The sequence below is a fragment of the Scophthalmus maximus genome, chromosome 8, assembly GCF_022379125.1.
Source record: "Scophthalmus maximus strain ysfricsl-2021 chromosome 8, ASM2237912v1, whole genome shotgun sequence".
Taxonomy (NCBI): domain Eukaryota; kingdom Metazoa; phylum Chordata; class Actinopteri; order Pleuronectiformes; family Scophthalmidae; genus Scophthalmus; species Scophthalmus maximus.
In genome coordinates, this window is record NC_061522.1 from 20,879,562 (window position 1) to 20,899,773 (window position 20,212).

General features: G+C 41.4%; 1 protein-coding gene across 5 annotated transcripts in view; it reads right to left on the bottom strand.

Moving 5' to 3' along the window:
* rptor (regulatory associated protein of MTOR, complex 1) overlaps window positions 1-20,212 on the bottom strand; it is a 154,183-nt gene that overhangs the window by 19,247 nt on the left and 114,724 nt on the right. For all 5 annotated transcript variants that reach the window (XM_047333633.1, XM_047333631.1, XM_047333632.1 and 2 more), the window contains exons 22-26: window positions 15,073-15,191; window positions 10,025-10,128; window positions 9,120-9,294; window positions 8,078-8,188; window positions 3,241-3,346 (exon numbers count right to left, since the gene is read on the bottom strand). In XM_047333633.1, coding sequence (XP_047189589.1) covers window positions 3,241-3,346; window positions 8,078-8,188; window positions 9,120-9,294; window positions 10,025-10,128; window positions 15,073-15,191 — 615 coding nt within the window. The remainder of the gene's footprint in view (window positions 1-3,240; window positions 3,347-8,077; window positions 8,189-9,119; window positions 9,295-10,024; window positions 10,129-15,072; window positions 15,192-20,212) is intronic.

Here is a 20,212-nt window from a genome sequence, read left to right on the forward strand (position 1 = left end):
GCTTCCATGTCACATCAGGAGCTTTGCACAGTCAGTCCGACACTGAAAAAAGCTCTCACCATCTTCTGCTCACTTTGCTTTTGTACAGTACCAGGCAGTCTGCCAGTGATCCAAGTGGAAGCATCACAATGGGAAATGATGGAGGTTGGTGTATGTGGGATGATGTCAAAACTATAATGAATGTGTTTATGGTAATAAAGGAGCATGGTCCCATGTGTAAGAGTTCATTGATGTGTTTTAATGAGGTTTATACTACAGAGGAATAAGATATGTCCTGTTTTGGCTACACAGGCAATAATTGTTATTTTCTTGGGATCAATAAAGAACATCTATCCATCAATGTTTTTTGACTTTTCATTTGTAAGCAAGCAGAAAAAGTGGAACTCTTGTGATCTAAAGTGTGAGCAATGCCTTATACTTGAAAACCTTAAATCCTTGATATAATTAAATGGTCTCAGCAAAGCGCGTACCAAACAAAAATCTGATACTTCCCAGCATTAACATAAACTTACTTCAGACAAATACACAGAGCTTATATTATTAAATGCACCTGATGAAGCAATGTAAATGAGGATGGCTGAGTAAATTTGTTGTTAAAAATATGTTCCCTTAATTAAGATGAAACCGGATAATGCCAGTGAGGAATCTGGCCAATGTAGCTCCAAAAAACAAGGGGCCAGAACAAAGAAAAACAGAACGGAAATAAACAGTAAAAGGGCATTTATAAGACACAACTGGAATGAATGACGTATGTGGAAAAAAAGTAGTGACGTAAGTGAAAAAGTGCAAGGACTACAGCATTGCCAGGGTGATATTAAAAGAATAACAATGGAGGAACTTCAGGCAAAACAAGAAAAAATAACTAAAAATATGGTATATGGTAGGAGATTCAAGGCCATGAGAAAAACTGTCTCAGTGTGTACCCCTTTGGCAGGCTTTGTTGCAAGTGAAACACAGTGCCAATACACTGATGCAACTGATAAATGCGCTGCCTCGCCATGTGTTGTCATGGCAACAAACACACGCTAGTTTGCCAGCTCGTCCTTGGCTACCTGAACGTACTCTCGAGACCACCATAATGAGTTGAAGTAGAATGATGAAAAATCCATAAAGAATTCATCACATTGTGCAGCTGTGATGGAAAAATACAGTTGGAGGGAAAAGTACATACAAGAGCAAGATCGTCATCATCAATATGCTTTTGTTTGTGTTTTGCCTAATGGCAGATTCGATAAGGAACCACTCAAAAAAAGTACCCCAGGACTTAGGAACCACGGACTCTTATTCCCAGCTTTGCTGCTTTCCTTTCGTCTCTCTTTCCCTCCACCCCATCATCCTTCCTCCTCTCCTCTCATTTCTCTCTGGAGGGAACAGACTGAATGAGGGCAACCCTACTCTCTCTTTCAAAAAAAAAAGAACTGTGAGGATAGAGGGGAATTCAATGATTTAGCAAGCAGTTAGAGAGAGAGGGATAGACGTGCGTGAGCAAGCCTCAGCTCTGACGCCAATCGCCTCGTGAGTCTCTCTGTGTGTGTGTGTGTGTGTGTGTGTGTGTGTGTGTGTATACGTGTGTGTGCGTGTCTGTGCATGGAGGGGGCTGCCAATGACGTTTGGGGGTATTAGCTATTCTGTTTGAGAGAGCTGACTTCACATGGGAAGCATGTATGCTGGCACCCTGGGATCTTTTATGCGCAGGGTTGTGTGTATGAGTATGTGCGTAAGGGGAGTCCTGTGACTCAAATAGGGAAATCTACTGAAATCAATCAGTCATCTCTAATTACTGCATATAATGAGCAAACTCACTAACACGGCTGAGACAGAGCTGTACACCTGGCAGGAGTCCAACTTTGGCCTTTTTTTGGACTGTCTGGATTTCACCATTAAGATAATGGTAATGGTAATAATAATAATAATAATAATACATTTCATTTATTTTTTATTTTAGCACTCTTCATTGCTAAAAGCAATCTCAAAGTGCTAAACTTTGAGCCTTCACCCAGGCTCAAAAAAGGTTCAGTTAAACATAATTAAACAAAATATTTTGCTCTGTGATGTCAACACTGACCATAGAGCTGCTATGGTCGGGAAGGACTCTCCTACATAGGGGGGATTCCTATCATCTCAGATGGGGACTATTTTCTGCAAATCATTATTTGTATATTCATTTTAGTTAACTAGGAAAGTGGTGTCCCTCATGGCTCAATTCTTAGACCTCAGACCATAGGTAAAGTATTTGCAAAATATCAAAAGTTCCCCGAAGATGAAAAAAATAAGATTTTCTACTTTGTGACTTATGTTCAACATATTGCGACACAGCTTGCAAGCCAAGCCCGTTAACGTTTAATATACGGACAAGAATGAAAGCTAAAATAAGCCAAAACATCTAGATTGCCCCCTGGTGGCTGTCTGAAGAACATGCTGATAAATACAATTATATTTTGCTGCTCAACACCACGATCACTCCAGCGCAGACTCTAAATTACATCACCAGTGCAAAATAGCAGCACCCATCTCTGGGATAATTTGACTTCCTTTTTGTAAGGTGGGAGGAGGTCTTTTTGTAATTGTGGCATCCTTATAGGTCGTGCTCAAAAATACTTTGGTATTCCCAAACACAGACTGAAGATATCTATCAAGATTTATAATGACTGGACAAATAGTTTATGAGTTATGGCCAATTTCTCAGCAGACAAAGTCCAATACTTATTCTCCTTTAAGCTTTTGGTCTCAGGTAATAGAGAAATATAATATATAAATTATCTTAAGCTTGCCTGCCGGACAGCGTGCAGAGGTTATGTGTCTTTTTTTTTTTTAACCTCTTGCTGCTGAAGATATGGTTGTAGAGAGTGATACAAGAACGTGTCATAAAACCAAAACAATGAATTAAAAGAGCATAGAACACTACAACGATTTGCATGACAGTTGAAGGTTATCATTTTGAGTGACCCCCTAAATATTACACTTATTCATTTGATCTATTTTAAGCTTACATTTACTTTGAAAATAATTTGAAAAAAGTATGTTTCATCTTCTTTCCCAAAGCAGTGTAAAAGTTAAAACTTAATTTTCTCTTTTACGCACAAACTTCTGACTTGCAAATTTCCTCTTTGGATTTTTAGTAAGGAGACTCTTGTCAAACAGTGTTTTTAAAGCTTAAAGTATTTTTTTTATTATAAATATTTCAGTTTAGATTTGATTAATGTGTATAAGGGAACACATCTGTTTGTGTGTGTCACCAACCTCTCTGCGTGATACAATGGCTCTGTCTTCTCACACGAGCATTTCTCAAGAACCTCCACTGCCGCTCCATCCTCACCTGACTCTCCACGTCATGCTCCTCTGGGATCTGGGAGGGTGGGTGAAAAAGGACAGAGAGCACATTAACAGAGCAAACTGTTTGAGAGGTCCACATGAGGCACAACAAGCACCAAGAGGCCTCACACATCGGCTCTGAACCAGGTCTCAATGACCAAGGTCATGACTGCCATAATGAAAAAGGGTCACATGGAAGTTTCTAATCAGGGGGTATTTATCGTGAGGCAGAGTACAGAAAAACCAAGACACCTCTCAAAACACCAGTGAACTACTGAGTTCTTACTCACTGAGTAAGATATGATAAAAAAAAGAATAAAATAAAAGTAGTTATCAAACGTGAGAGAAGTTTTCTTCTGAACAAACACAGTTTTAGGGTCAGTGTCACTCATCAGAACGCCTTGTGTATATCTTTTAGGGTTAATTAATAATCTATTTCCTTCACCAATATCAAGCAAAACTGAATGTATAAATATTCCTGAACCTGCAATGTTGAGGAGGATATATTACTCTAAATGCAAACTATTTATTCATTCTTTCGTTTGAAAGAGTAACAATTTGTCAAGGCGTCCACATAAACATTCATTATAAAACATCTAACACCTACTGTGTTACAGATGTCTGTTTTATAATATATGTTTATGTGGAAAATGCTTTTTGTAATTTTAGTTGCAGTACATCCAGTGACCACTTGGGATTGAAATCCCAGTATCTAGCTAACCAACTTATTTTCTTTTCTCTCTCTGAAATTTAGCTGAGAAGTTCAGTTGACGCAGTGATTCTGTTTCGCATCTTCAGCTATAATTCTGGTTGCCATATATGTCAAGAAGAAAAGAAGTAGCTGCGGCAGTTATCCTCCGCTAAAACCATAGTTTGTGTACAGAACAAACAACAGTTTTTCAGTGAGGGTATTGGGTTTTGTTGGTAGATGTCGTTTTTCCATTTTAAACCAGGTCATGGTAGCACTGCCTTTATCTAAAGAGAACAGAATCGCTTTGCAAAAATTATTCATATTTGATAGAAAGATAAATAAACAACAGAGGAAAAACTATCATCGTATTTCTACATGCTGGCTTGCCAGGGTGTGCTTATTAAGCACATTTTTACAGCGATGCCTCCCGTGCCCAATGAATTTTAAACAGCCTGACACACACACACACAGTAAAGCGGTTTTACTGTATAGTCACAGAGCTACGGTGCCATGTGACTATAAAACTACAGTGTGATCAGTACTGCTGTAATGTCTGCACTCTGTGTGTTGCTTTTAGGAAAAAAACATTTAAACACCTCTGACTGAGCTTGTGAAAGAACATATTTCTATCTGAGATGTTGTATGGAGGTATGGATTGGGTTTTCTTTATACCACATGACGTTTCTCTGCGGCTTTGAAGTTCCTGACTAAGCCTGAGAGGAGGCAGATTTTGCAGTCGGACTGAGGTTGACATGTTCCTGCAGCTGAGAGACTGTGTGTGTTTGTGTGTGGGTGTGTGTGAGGGGGTGAACCAAGGTAGGAGATAGCTGATACAGCGGTTCCCAGGGTTGTGGTCCTGCACTGTGCCAACCACTGATGTAATATATAATGAGAACCTGAAGTAAAAAAAACAGAGCTCCTCATACTGAATAAACAGTAAAACCAGCCACACACTATATGGTCTGAAGTATGTGGACAACCAAACACTGTGCACATATTGTATATGATTGTTAATTATCTCATTCCAACCCGTGGGGACGAATAATGCTTCTATAACCGCTTCTTCCTCCTCCTCTTCTGAGGACACTTTCTGCAATATTTTGGAAACTCAGATTTGTTTCCTGTAAGCTGAAAGAGCAATACTGACATCAGGGACTTAAATCTGACAACACTTGTGTTGGGTCTGGTTGAAGTCAGGGCTCTGTGCAGGGCCATCATGGTTCCACACCAAATGTTGAAAACATTCTTATTTCAGTGGTGAAGTTCTGCCACAAAGTTTGAGGCACACAACTCTGAATTTAATTATCAGAATTTTGTTAGATGTCCGTTACAGTCTAAAAGCACTTGTTTTTAGGACAAATAATAAAATAAATTTAGTCTCAATCCCATTTGGCTGCTTTAGTTTCAAGGTCCTGGCATTGTGTAAGCTGCTCATTGTATTAAATATTACTGCAGCACTATGATAAGTCAGAATGTTTTCCGTGCACCTATCCTTGAAAGGACAGCTCCATTTATTCCAATAATTCATCATTTATTTGTCGTTGGTAACTTTTTAAATGTGCAATATCCTGAAATGTTGGGTTTTCTGTAGAAAACTTTCACGTCTTTTTGTTTAAATGACCTGAGACTCACTCATTGCCAAATGAACACTAAGTTATAATAAGTACCCAGTTACACAGTTCTTCAGAAAATTATAAAGAACATGGGGACCTATTAAAGAACGACAACTGATATGCACATGTTTGTATATATTCTTCAAGTTAGTTCACACAGACATGTTCCACACATTGCAAACTCTTAAGGGCTCCATTGTTTGAAGTGATTTGCTGAACATCACTAAAGGAAACAGTGAGTGTGACCACTGAACAAAAAAATTGACCATGGATGGACAACATTATACACACATACAGCGCGGGGCGCACGTGACCAATTTTCTTTTGTGGGGCATGTACAATCGGTACACTTGTAACAAATAGTCTGTACAGTCACATATTTTGCGAGTGCACATAGACCTGGGTAGATGACGACACTGATGTTGTGCGAACACTTGCAGCCGAAACCTTGAATTGGCCATAAGCTACTATCATTAGAAAAAAAAACTGTCCATCTAAAACCTTAAGTGGAAAGTGGGAAAGAGTTGGAACTTTGAAACAGAATTCAAAACTATGATTCAAAAACCTTGTGGAGACCCCACAGAGATCTTGCTTGAATGAAAAACTATTAGATAACACATGCTATGTCAAACAACATAACCATATGAGAACTGCATGTCGGCAAATGTACTTAATTCATCAGGATGAACAGACTTGTTTGGCAGAGAGTCATCAAGACAATACTTTCTAGGTGCTGTGTTTGGTCGAAAGCTGCATATGAACATGAGTATTTTCTTCATATTGGACAGACGATATTGGTCCAAGCCTTCCTGACACATCACATAAAAAACATCTAGACATGTAAATAGTTATCATGGAGGAAGTTGGGCAGAAGCCACCTGGTTAAGGGTGGACGATACACTGAGGTATGTCTGTATGAACACCCCGAGTGTGACCTCTGCCCCCCACTCACTAGATGTAGATGAAGATACACAGACGCTCTGAAACGCATGTGCACACACACACTTTACTCTTGTGCTGCTGACACAGTGATATGATAACCTGCCTGCAGACTTTTGTGGCGTACTCGCAAACACTCACACTCACTCACACACTCACATTGAGCTTTGTAATGGAGTGGAATTTTATGGCAGCACTCAAATTTTTTGCCTACACAGCATTCTGATTTGTGCTACGGCAAAAGCCCCCCCCCCCCCCCTCGATCCTCCTCCTCCTCCTCCTCTCACTCTTCCATCCAATCATCTCCCTGCTTTTCATCACCTTTTTTTGCCACTTCTGGCTCGTTTCCTGTTCGTCCCATCACCAAGCTCTTTGGACAGTTTTTACAGCTTTACTTTCACATTCAATTGCTCTGTTTTGCCTCTTCCACCTCCATCTGCCCTTCAGTGTCTGCTCTCCTTTTCAAATATTTCACTTTCATCATCTCATATTTTTTTTCTTGGTGCACTCCCTCCTCTTTCTGGCCCAAATGTCCGTGTTGTAAATATTTTATTTGACTAAAATCTACTCTTCTTTTCACTCTTTTTCTGTATCAGACAGTTTTGTCTCATGCCCACACGAATATCTTATACTTTTCTTACTTGTTTTTCTCTCCCCACTCCAAATACTTTCTTTTTCTCCTCTGTTTGACCCTCATGTTTCTTTTTTTTTTTAAAGGCTTCTCTGCTTCTTTGCTTAACCCTGACAAAATGTCCTGATGCCATTTGTCTTACTTTCTTCCCCCCCTAGAGTAAAGTGTATGTTTAGAGATTTTAAACAGACGGGAATCTTGATTTAAGATAATATAATTTGGCACCAACTACTGTGCCTGGTAAAAAAAGTCTTTCTTTAAATCTTCACTCAATTTCACTCAAGAGGACGATACGGTGCTCAGAGAGCTCCATTATTCATCTGTACAAGCAGCAGGTACGTTCTCACACTGTGATCGGAACCTTGCCTGCAGTTTCTCAATGGATTTCATTATTTTTTAAATACATTCCGGAACAGAGTTCATGTTCATGGGTGGCTCAGAGACTCTGGAGGCCATTGTGAAATGTATGACCAACACACACCCGTGAAACCACATCAATATTAACGTTAAAACCACTGTTCCTAGGACGTCGTTGTTGCTCGGCAACCAGCTTGAGCTGCTGTTCAAAAACTGGATTGCTTGGCAGAGGAATAATATGTAAATATAGTTTGTTGATTGAGAAAAAGCTCGATTTCCTCTCTTTCTTTTTTATTTCATTATTTAGTAACTTGCATTTCATCAAGTCTGTTCTGTTATCACTGTGAAACACGACTTTGTAACTTGCTGAACTCACAAGAACTAAATGAACACAAAGAACGTTGATCCAACTGTCAGAAGAATAACTAATAAAATGTAACTGGCAGAAATGAGCGACAGGTACAGACAAAGATGGGAAAAAGGAATAATGGAAGGGAAAAAAAAGAGAGGAGACGAAGGTGTAGGGGACGCTACCTTCATAACAGGCTGAGCAAAATACTTGGCACTCCAATCACACAGGCCCGTCTGGAGGGCGGGACAGATGTAGTTCCTGTGACCACCCGGCTCGTCACCGTCCTCGGCTGCCTGCACACACACACATGACTAGGTCAAAGCCTAGAAAATGTCTGGACCGTGTTTGGTCAATGTGTGAAATTAAGAAGGTAGCTAAAAAGTGTGTAACTTTAAATGGAAGAAGCTAAAGGCTTCTCAGAAACTCGCTAAATCTCACTAAATCACATAATGCGCCAAGTAGCACATTCATGACATGATTGCTTCAGATTTGCATTCTGCCTAGCGTCAGCCAGTTACGGACCTGTATCTGATTGTTTCTCTCCTCCTCTCTGCGCTCACATAGGTAGTTTTGATGAAGACAAATTGTTCTCATGCACATATTTTTTTTTGTTTCTGTTGACAGATGTTATTACGAATAAAAATGATCACTCAGAGAGAAAGTTAGAAGCGACAGAATATGCTTTTGTCTATCACACAGAGCACAGCCTCCATGTGGGAAGCAAAGTGCTGCCCTGCCTCTCTGCCGATCACTGAACAGAGTAGACACAGTGACAGATGCGCCTCTTGCTTGCTGGGCAGTGCTGGCAACTCTCCTCTAGCTTAGATTTGTCCAAAAGGTTACTAAATTTGCCGCTAGCAGCAAAAACTGTCATTTAAGGAATTGGTAAGTGTAAAGGCTGACGATGTAATAGAAAGGGTTTGTATCAATTCCTTCTGAAAGAGATACGGCCAACGATAAAACTCCAACACTCAGCCTTCTGACCAATGGTCGAACTTCACCATGTAGTCTGTAAGTGATATTCATGTTCATAATACTTGCTCTGCTGTTGCCGTCATGTCAAAAAAAGCAGCAATTCAAAGACTTAAACCGGACTGAAAAAAGGAAAATATGCAACTTTTACTTGAACTGACTGACTGAAAACATTGTAGCTTCTGGTTCCATCTTATTTAATCTCCACACTGGCTGAGCTACACACACGTCCTCAGCAGGATCTTCCTCTACCTGCTCCGGTCCTTTGTCGAACATCTTGCGGGTGCGGGGGAACTGGTGGGAGTGGGGTGCTTGTCCTCCCAGTGTTGGGGTGTAGGGTGGCCGCGTGGCTGGCTGCTCTCTGGTGGGGGGTTTGGGTACCTCGGTCAAACTGGAGCTGCTGGTGCTGGGCATGGGAGGAGACCCACTGTGGCAACAGAAAAATGCACAAAAGACGATTAAAGGCAGAGCTTTGACGTTTGTGTAATCGCAAGCGTCAGATATCACATTTGAATTGAGAGAATACATGTCTCAATTGAGACATGTACTCTCAGTACAATTGAGAGAGTACAAGCACTGGTGCCTTATGCAGAATGGTGCATAACGGCCAGAGAATAAATATGAACTATGACAAAAGAGTGTGTAGGATTTACAGTTTGACTTTATGGAAGAACTGTATTTCATGTTTTACTTTTAGAACTCAAAGGATAAGGGCCGTCTGACTATATCAAGGAAACGGGCATTGGTAAAAAGGTGGTGGGGGGGGGCTTATTGCTAGTATAATCTTTTTAAAATCACATTACTTTTGCTTCAAATGTTTATTATTAGATTTAGAATTTAGTCTACTAATACGGATTTCAGCAGTTCCAATTTTTGGATCTGATGTTCTTGTTCATGTACCATCCATATCATGCAATATTAAGTTTTAACTGTAATGTCTTGCCAGAATGTCCATGAAAACAAGATGATCCATCTTAAGGGCCTTGTGCTTGAATTTGATTAAAAAGCTTCTCCTATGGTGCACTTCACTAAAAGACATTGTGTATCTTGCTATAGGGCTGACAGAGCTATGTGCGTGATCCATTTGTTTTGGGGCTTTACGCTAATGAGTTTTCTTAATGTCTGGATAGTACTCGTGTGTAAGACCAGTCCCTCACCCAGCCTGGTGGATGTGCGTGCCCTTGCTGGTGGGACTGGCTGGGGCCGACCGGGTGAGAGAGCCCGAGTCCAGGATCCTCTGAGGCCGAGCGTTCATCGTCGCCTGAGGAGAAAACAGAGAGGTTCAAATTCAGTATTGTTTAATCAAATAATCCCCCTGGAAGTTGCAATTACAGGTTAAAATGGGGGATTCAGATTTTTCAGACACAAACTGGTTGAGGGCAGATCAGGTTTAGAAGCAATGCCTAAAATCTTCCTGTTCTAAAAGCTCATAAAAAAGGCAGAACTTCACAAAGTAGAGTTTGCCTAAATTTCCATAAGTTTATCTAATTAAGTTGAGCAGGTAATACAACCTCTTCATTGCGAGTTGTCTAATGGCTGCTCACAAGGGAGGGGTAAACCTAATAAAGGCAACAGAAGCAAACCATCACCGATGAACAGCAGAGTTGTTGTTTACCCGGGCGGAGAGAAACTCGTAAGAGTAAACGTAGTTATCGCAGGCAAACACATTTCACTACCTGGGATTGCCTTTAATTTGATTTCTGTGCTAATTAGAAAATTGCGGCAGGTATCGCTGTGGCGCGCATCTAAAAGTTTTTCATGCAAAGTTTACACATCCATAAAATCTGCTGCATTTGTGATGTTGAAAAGACAGCAGGCGCTCAGCTTTGCTTTGAAGCAACTGGAAAAAATTAAACAAAACAGCAGTGGAAACCAGCTAAAAGGGTTATTAAGGAAATAGTTACTAATCTAAGTACCTTTTTTTATTCAAGCACAAGATCAATATGATGAGAAAGACATAAACAGATAAAGAACGGAAGGACATACAGAGCTTTTTTTGGATAGGTGAATGCAGCAGAGCACTGCCAACACAGTGCACAGAAACTTGACAGTTCTAATGGCGGAACCGACACTGCTGCATTGATCCTGTTGAACATCCTCTTGAGAGTTAGAGGGGAATGGCAGCAATATATTCTAGTAAAAGCACATACAAAAGGATCTTTCAAAAGTGAGGCAGCAGCTTAGTTATCAAGCCTGTCCTGTGCTAAAAGGCTGCAGGTTTATTCTGTCAAAGTCGGTGTGTGTCTGTTAACAACCACGCGCTGTGTTGCAAGTCGCAAAATGTCATCGTATCTGTTTTCGAGCGACAGAGATCATAGTAGGCAACTTTTACCAGATGCTGAGATGAATAGGAAGTTGCAAGCTCATTGGTTAAAACGACCCAATTACGCAAAAAGTTCATGGATTATTCATCAGCTTGTGCTGATCGTCAACATGTGGTAAACAAGCATCATGCTAACGCAGGAGGACACGTCTTATCTGCTGACAGGTTTTCCAGGAAATGTGATGTGCAAAATGGGGGGGGGGGTAATAGGGATAGATCTGGGAAACAGCTTGCTCTCGTTTCAACCTGCTTTCCTTCACTTCCTCCATCATTAATTGGTCGGAAAGTGAGTCAACTGAGGAAGAAAATTAAAGAGCACGCGCGTAGGATACAGACATGAGAACTGATGATGCCTCAGAAAAAACCTCTCAATGATCCCGTTCAATTATTAAAGGCGAATGTAAAGCGTTCAGCTGGTGGAGACAGTGCGGTCTTGATGTATGCAATTGACATGGAAGTGAGAGGGGGATCGAACAAATCAAACAATAGCATAAAAACAGCAAAAGTGCTTAACAAGAAGAAATAAGTTAAACACTGAACATACTATGATAATGAAGGACATTAAAACAATAAAAATCTTAAAAAGATGAAGCAAGATCAAGTCATAGAGAGATTAAGAGATGACACCGGTATAAACACAGGCCATGGTTGAAAAGCACGTTAAGATTGCAATAAAAGATTGAAATATAAGAAAATAACAAGGTTTAAATTGATTAAAAGTGAAACTATAGGAGTGAGTTTTGAACAGTTTCACAAACATTACAACAGAGGTTGCTTTTCCTTTATGGTGTTGGTGGGAGTATCCTCAAAATCTTTATTGAATAATTTGAAAAACAATAATCTCAAGAAATTATGGAGATACCGCCTTCAATAGAAAACATAAACACGGTGCAGCTTGGAATAAAGGTACAAAAAGTATGAATCTTCTATTTACTTGAAACTTGACAGAACAGAATAACACAAATAAAAATAAGTCCCATGACTTTTATCGAGCATCATGCAGCAAGATTTGGCCTATTAAAAAAAAAGCATTTAAGCTTTCATCTGAGAAGCAAGTACATTTTAATTAGCTGCTGACTTTGTTCTCTTTGTAACAAATCAATATCATTTGACTTTTAAAATCCTAATTAAAGATGCCGAATTCCCAGTCAGGCTTCTGTTCACACAGTCTCTGATTAAGCTGTCCCTCTTTCATAAAAACAAACGAGTGTGGGCTTCCTCTGTGATAACTCGTAACCTTTAGAGAGTAAAGCATTCAAAGGTATTTACACTGTCATACCTACTTTTAAATGTCACGCTGTTCTTTGTGAATTGTTACAGCTGTACAGACACAACAGACAAAGCTAAATCCTGTATCACCATTTTGCTGACTCAAAATGTCAAGTCCCAAGGCGAGTGAGGTAGTTTAAGGAAAAGTCTAAAGTGAAACAATCAAACATCAACAAAAAAAGAGTCAGAGTCAAATCTAAAAAGACAGTCAAGACGAGTCCGAATCAAGTTTTCAATTAGCCAACGTCTCACGTCAAATGAGACGCGTTTGAGCCGAGCATCTGGTCCACTGAGAGAAAGTTAACTGTCAAGTCAATAAAACTCAAGTCGAGTACCGAGTAAACTGAGACAAATCCGAGCTAATCAGGACATTATCATGCCAGAACTGAGACACCTCCAGTCATTCAAGAAAAGTCCAATCCAAGGTAAGAAGTCAAGACAACTACAAACATCATGTCAATGACGACATGAAGTTTAAGACAAGGATCTAGTCAATTCTGTCCAAGTCAACAGTAAAATCAGTTGGGGAAAAATGATTTCAAGTCGAGTGTCAAGTTGGTTATGTTGCATGTTTTGTAATCCTTCACTAACCCTATATTATTTGATTTTAACACCAGTCTAAATCGCATTTTTGACATCGTTCAAATGCAGGAGACTAATCATTATGTTAATTCTCTGTGGCTACGGACATGCTCTTTTCTTGTCGAATTTACCAAGTCAACACTAAAGCTTCGAGTCAAATCCTCAGTTTTAACAATCAAGTCTGTCTCAAGGCAAGTCCGACCTGTTGTAAAAAGCACGACTACGACTGAAGACAACATAGAAGTCCCGGGGCAGGTGCAATGCGTGATTTAGTTGCACCTTTATCCGTTTCAGTTGTTGCTCCCTTTTTATATATATGATACCACCCTTTGCTGTGTTGACTTCATTTCTGCAGGTACACAAAAAGTAATACTCCTGAAGTGTGCTGCAGAGCCGCACAGACAGTGTGACTGCATTAGCTGGCAGAAGAGAAGCCTATTGCATTATACTGAAAATCGATCCCTTTTGTTTTTCATAGCAGTAAAGTAGGGGGTCTCGTTGCAGAAGATGTTACTAGTCTGAAGGTAACTGAGGTGTTGGTGGTAGGAAACAAGAAGATTTTTGCTTTGGGGCTTGTATGGGAGGTAAACTACAGTGGTTGGTATGGGTCCTTAAGTTACAGCGGCCTTTCTGCTCCGCTCTGTCAAGCCTCGGAGAGTCATTTGCTCTTAATTGCATTTGCACAAAAGTAATGGCCTTTTCGAGGAGGAAAATGCCAGTGGGGGGAGGGGTGAGGTGTGCGCGCTGGAAATGGATCTTTTCCGCTGCATGACCATGTGGTCGAAAAGCAGAGAAATACACACATAGACACAAATAAGTATGTAATGGCGCCATCACATAACAAATTAGTTGATACTCATCATCAAAATGACTTATAACGAAGTGGCAACCCACCGTAACGTCACCCGTTGGTTTGTGTGCTGGCGTTTTGAAGCCTCGAGTTTAGCATTTTGGACAGCACCATGTTGTTGTTGTTTTTTTTTTTAAACCAGACCTAGAATTAGGGGCGGGTCTGACTCAGAGCTTGTCCATTGCGCACCCACCTACTGCACACCTGCAACCACGCACCGATTGGATGGACCAACTGTCAATCACGCTGTATCCACCCTCAAATGCATAGCGTGCTTTATCGTCTGTTCTACTCTGAATGAGACGACAGTTTACAAAATGAACATCATGCTGTGTTGAAGAGGACTTGAAAATAACCATAAACTCCTCAGGAAAATGTTTACTGATGTTGTAAATCCAGTGAGAAGTAGAGTCATTTACTCATAGACTTCAATAGAAACAGATATCTGCTTGCAACCAGTGGAATCACCCTCTGCTGGTCATTCCAGGGAATACAGGCACTTCCGCATTGGCTTTATTTTCCAGACGCGGTGACTGCTTCCATTTTTATATACAGTCTATGCTTATAATGAGGACATTTAAACGCACAGTGTGTAATTTTTGTAATTTTCTAGTGGCACCTGGTGGTAAAGTTGCAAACTGCAACCAACTGAGCACCCGACAGGGGACCCTTTATGGTGGTGCACAGCTTATTCCATTTCCGGTTTCTCTTGCAGCGCTGGAAATTCAACGCGAATGCAGGTATTCTGGACCGTATTTAATGCCGCGTCTCATTATACCGGAATATCGGAATTTGGACCCCGGAAGTGGTGATTTTTTCCGACCTCCCGAGTCGCATTGGAACTGGAATGCAGCACAATGCGACGTTGCAAATATGGCGACTTACACGGAGGCCGGGTCCCCCTGCTGTAACTATATTTAACTCATTCAAAGTTGACGAAAAACATTGGTTCTTTGTTGCAGGTGATTATACATATATGAACACACAATTATGAACAGTATATTCATGTGAATACGTTCTTCTAAACACTGTAGCTTAAAGAAAAAAACCCCGCTTAAAAACCTATATTCTTAACATTGTAAAACGCACAGTAATCCCTCAACTCCCCCATGAATGTGTGTGTTTGGTGAAGACATGGCAGCTTGAGACTCAGTAGCTTTGAGGACTCAAACACAACATACCTTGTATGCTATGCTGTTGAGGACCTTCATGGCCAGATCCGACACTTCAGGAAACGGGTCAGCGGCGAGATGTAGCAGCACTCTCCAGATCTGAGTGTAAACGCTGTTGAAGGACACCCCTGGAGAAGACAAACAAAATATCTAAGTTCGGCGGATTTGAACTTTTCAGCAAATAATAGAGAATTTTGTTAGCGAAAATATACAGTAGGTGAATACACAGAACACACCCATCTGTATATCCAGCTCGATGCTCCTATCGGAGTTCAATACCACAGCATGTCTAACAGCTAAGTGTTAATGCTCATAAGCATCAGGGTACCTTACCCTCCCCGGTCATGCTCCTTGAATGTGTTGAGGTGAAATTACCTCCAGGGTCAGGTAATGTATATAATTAAAACTCAAACACGAAAACAAACACGCACGCACGCACGCACGACAAGCAGCTGGCTCTTCTCATCCACAGAGCTTCATTGCTGTCATGAATACAAATGAAACTAGTCGCTCCTGCTGTCAGGTGGTTAAGATAATTTGTTCTTATCCTCAGCTTTCCTTTGCAGTGAAGGGTGACAGTTTCCTCAATTACATTCTCCACCTTTTCATTATTTGAATGTTGTGTTTCTGACCCCCCCGTTTTTCCTTTTTTTCCTTTCTTCTCCATCTCTTTACTAAACCTGCCAGTGCCGATTCTCTTTGTGTTCGCAACAATCCTCCTCCCCAATTTTGGGCTTCAACTCACTTCAGCGTGTTGCCTCTGCAGTGCGTCAAGCCTCCATCACTGTTGCTGTGCCTTTTACCAATCTGTCATCTTTCTCTTCTCCCTCTGTGTCAGCTGTGGGGACACCGAGGGAGTAATAGTCTCCAACTATTGCCGTTTCTCATTTTGCTCTCGCATTTCAGCTTTCTTCCTTCTTCTCTGATCTTTGCAGTCGTGCGGGCGGTCCTGTAAACTCGACCTCTGAGGATGACCTCTCGTTTCATTGTCTTTTTTTATCATCTCCCTACACCCTTGCCCTATTCTCCACTTTTCCATGAGCACTGCAGCTGCAACCCCCCTGGGATGTAATGGGGAAGTGGGAATGAATGACGCCTGGACCGTCTCACAGCTTCCACTCCTCTCTAGAGAAGGCCAAAAGGGTTCACTGGTCCAATGCTTCAAAGATAGGAGACGGATAAGGGATGATTCCGAGAATGGAGAGAAGGAGCATGGAGGGCTACAGCCGGGGGCGACAGAAGGATACTTTACCAATCTGGAATAGTTGAGGAGCAGATGGGCCAGAAAGAAGAAACATGGAGAAAAAAAAGAAAGAGGAAAGGGATGAATAAGTTATCTAAGAAGTCTGTGAGCTCTAAGGCAGAGAGGGGTCAAAAAGGCAAAAAGAGTCGGAGGATCACGGAGAAATAAAAAGATGAAATCCTGGAGAAGGGGAAAGAGATGAAAGGATAGAGAAGGCAAGAGTGACTGGGGGAGAAAAAGTGAGCGAGAGAGTGAGTTAAGGAGGTGATCGGGCAGCAGCCCGAGGGGCAGGATATGATTAGCGACAGCTAGCCAGTGCGCTAGCTGCATCGGTAAACAGCCAGTTGATGAATGTGAAATACAGTTCCTGTCCCATTTAACCGTCGCACTACATTACGGGTGCACACAAATTACCTCGGCACCGCCTCAACGTAGTCCACATGACGGTGGAGATCACTCACTGGCTGGGCGCTGCACCAGTGCCCTGTCCTGACTTGACACTTGTGTCATTTGAAGACTTGTGCAGAGTGGAATGGATGTACAGCAGTAAAGATGTTAACTATTGGATAAATGAAACAGTGCATCACTGTTTTAATAATAAACCTCCTCAGTTCTGGCAAATGACATAAAATACTCTTAAACACTGCAACGTGATTCTCTGAGCTTTAAATGGTTAAGGCATAAAAAAAATAATTAAAAAAATGCATCCGGACGTTTGAAAGCAGAAACAAACTCCTCCATAAGGCAAATTCAAATCATAAATAATATCTGTGATGCTCTTTGGGAAAGCGCCTCATATACACAGACGCAGGTGACTGTGATCCCTTGATGTACAGAAATGTAAATCTCAATGCAGAAAATGTCAGAGTAAGGGACAGTGTTAGTTCAATAATCTCATCAACTCTTGGACGGATGGCCATGAAATTCTGTTAAAGACGTTCAATGTCACAAGACGATGAATCTCACCGACTTTCATGATGCTAAAGTGAGAGTTTAACACCCTTTGAACTTACAAGAAAATCTCAATAGGTTTTGGGGGCACTTAGATTTGGAGCAGTGACTCAAGGTCCCCAGAGAAAGAATGACCGTGAGGGCTTGGGACAAGTGCTTTGCGAGTAGCCATTGCTGAGGACGAAACCAGTGGACGGTGAAAAACAACCGGGCTCAAAAAAACGTGCCCTCTCTATGTTTCTTTTTGTTGCAATGTCAAAACACAGATGTGATGGAACTGAGAATGTATGCCGTTGTACAGCATAAAGCAAACTAATACATTTTTTCAGGCGAGATGAAAAACAAAGGTCTTACGAAAAGACATCAAACCAAACAAAAGACAGAAGTCGAAATGAAAGAAAAACAGGCAACATAATCGTCAGCTGTCAGGGAGAAGTCATTCTATAAAAGGAAGCTGTAAAGAGGAGATGTTAAGGCAGCTGACATGATGCTCGGTGATAGGATGTTCCAGAGTCGAGGAGCCGGTACTGCAAAGGACTGGCCACGCTTTGCTTTTGACCTGGACTCCGGAATAGCTAGAAGATGCAGTCTATGCCGACTGGGGGCCTGTGCAGTGAAGCAAAGACCGCTGTGATGAAAGTTGAATCTCATCTGCACTTCTTAAACTCCTTTAATTTATGCCCCTGAATACTGCCACCAACATTCGTTCACAAGCTCTGCCCTGCTTGTTTATAAACGCAGCTCTCTGCGAGTTGGGAGTTTCAAACAAGTGTGCAGGGAGGCTGGGACTCTGATCAGCTGTGATTGGGGGCACAGCTTAATGAGCAGGGGGCTAATATGTCTTTTAGCCTGTTTACATGGGGACCTCATGTCAATATTGAAGATCCTCAAGCAGTTTGAAAAAGGTTTAATCAAACACTGAATACTAAATTTGTCAGACCAAAGGGGAGTGGCAGCAAGTGCTCATGAGCCTGGCGTAGCCAGACTCATACTCAAATGGTGATGCATATTAGTCTGGGACCTCTCGGTTCACTTTTGATTTCCAAGAGGTGTTACCAACAGACACAGACGAATCATGTGAAATCCGTTGCCGTGTTTGTGGGGGAAATTTGAAAATATCGGGTAATTTGGTCAAATGCTCGCTCTTCTCCGCGCTGTGTAATAAACCCCGCCCATTATCAAATAATTGGTTGTAATTGGATTCCCAATGGATGGGATCCAGACAGTATTCTGTCAGCGAAAATTTAAATTTGTCTGGGTCCAAGGCTAAGTGCTCACCAGGCTGTTTTTCTAATGTTTTCCATACTTTTATTTCCCAGCCTTGGTGTCACATAGTATCTGTGCCCGAAAAATAAAGATCCTACCGAGGGGGTTTCAGTTTGATCAGCTCTGCATTCGCAATAGAGGATCAACTGATGTCTCTACCATGGAGTGACAAACAGTGTGTGTGTCTGTGTGACACAGAGAAACGTGCATGTGCATGAATGTAATCCCATCTAGGTTTACACAGCAGATCGTGTGATAAGTTAAACTTCAGAGCAGAGGAACTAGGACTGTTTCCTCAAGACGACCGAGTTGAGCAAGGGGAGATTCATTCAAGCAACAGATCAAAAGACATTTCGTTACGGCTGCTGAACCACGTCAAGTTAAAATTCCCCGTTTTCCAAAGCTCAATTTGAATTAGATTTTCCATGCTGATGCATTTTCCAAAACAAAAAGGAAGCAAAAAGCACAAAGCGTCACAGGGTGGCAGAGAGATTACGAGACATTCGTAACTTGAAATACAACAATAAAAAAAAAGAAAAAAGGGGAATCCCCAGTTTCACTTTCCCCCACAGTGGAAGTCAGTTAAAGGTTTTCCTGCTTGCACACACACTTGCCGTCAGGACGCATGGTGGAGCCCGCCAATCACCCGAGAGCACAGGGAAGTGAGTGGGTTCGACTTCAATGTGTACCAGGAAAAGCACTTTAAACCACCCGCTCCCGCTACGCTCTGCTGTCCTTTATCTAAAACCCTTCTTCACACTCGTTCTATCCTTAGACCGGGAGCTTTTCTCTCAGTCCCTGCCGTAGTTTGAGGGGGTTTCACCCTCTCTTGGGGTCGCCCCAGGTCTGTCTCTCTGATGCCATCCCATTCTCCTGGGGATTTTTTCTCTCAGGTGCAGTCCTCTTGGGAGCGTTTGCTCATGGGATGGCAGTTTCTGTGTGTTGAACCATGCAACCCTGTCCCTGCTCCTGTCTGCAGTAAATATGCTGCTGGGTACATCTACATTAACTGATGCTGAGACCAACCTCTACATGTGTTATCGGCAGTGTTCACAGGAGAGACGCATCTTGCAAAATTTACATTACGAGGATGTACGAAATCAATAAATAGTTGATGAGGCTTACATGTTAGCAAACATTCGGCTTCTTAAGCACCCAACCGACCCAAAGCAGCATTTGTATTCATTATTATTGTGTTCTTGTACTGTAAATTACTGTGCAGTGGGTCATCAGAGCCTTTCAGCGGTGAACAAGGTTGAGAGCTATGAGACTGATTGTAATCAGGTAATTTGCGGGCGGAAAAATCTAAACAAACACAATCTCAACCCAATCAAAACAATGAGCTAAAATCAGGCCATGAAACAGCAACGCTGGGAGATAATTATCTTTGGGTTTGCATGTATTTTCGGTTTAAACAGGTCCCTCAGCAATTCAAGCTGGGAGACAAAAGAAAACAACACAAAAGAAAAACTGATGCAATAGAAGCAAAGATATCCTGATGTTTATTCCCCACTATGGGTAAACCAAAAAAATAGCTGGAACTTATATTTCTCTAATTTGACCCCATCAACCCAATAAATGTCCAAGTGTTCCAACTCTACGTTTCCCACTTGTAACACAGACTTTATCTGGGTTATTTTTTGTCAGAATTCACAACACTTCATCCAGCACAGAGGACAGTGTACAACT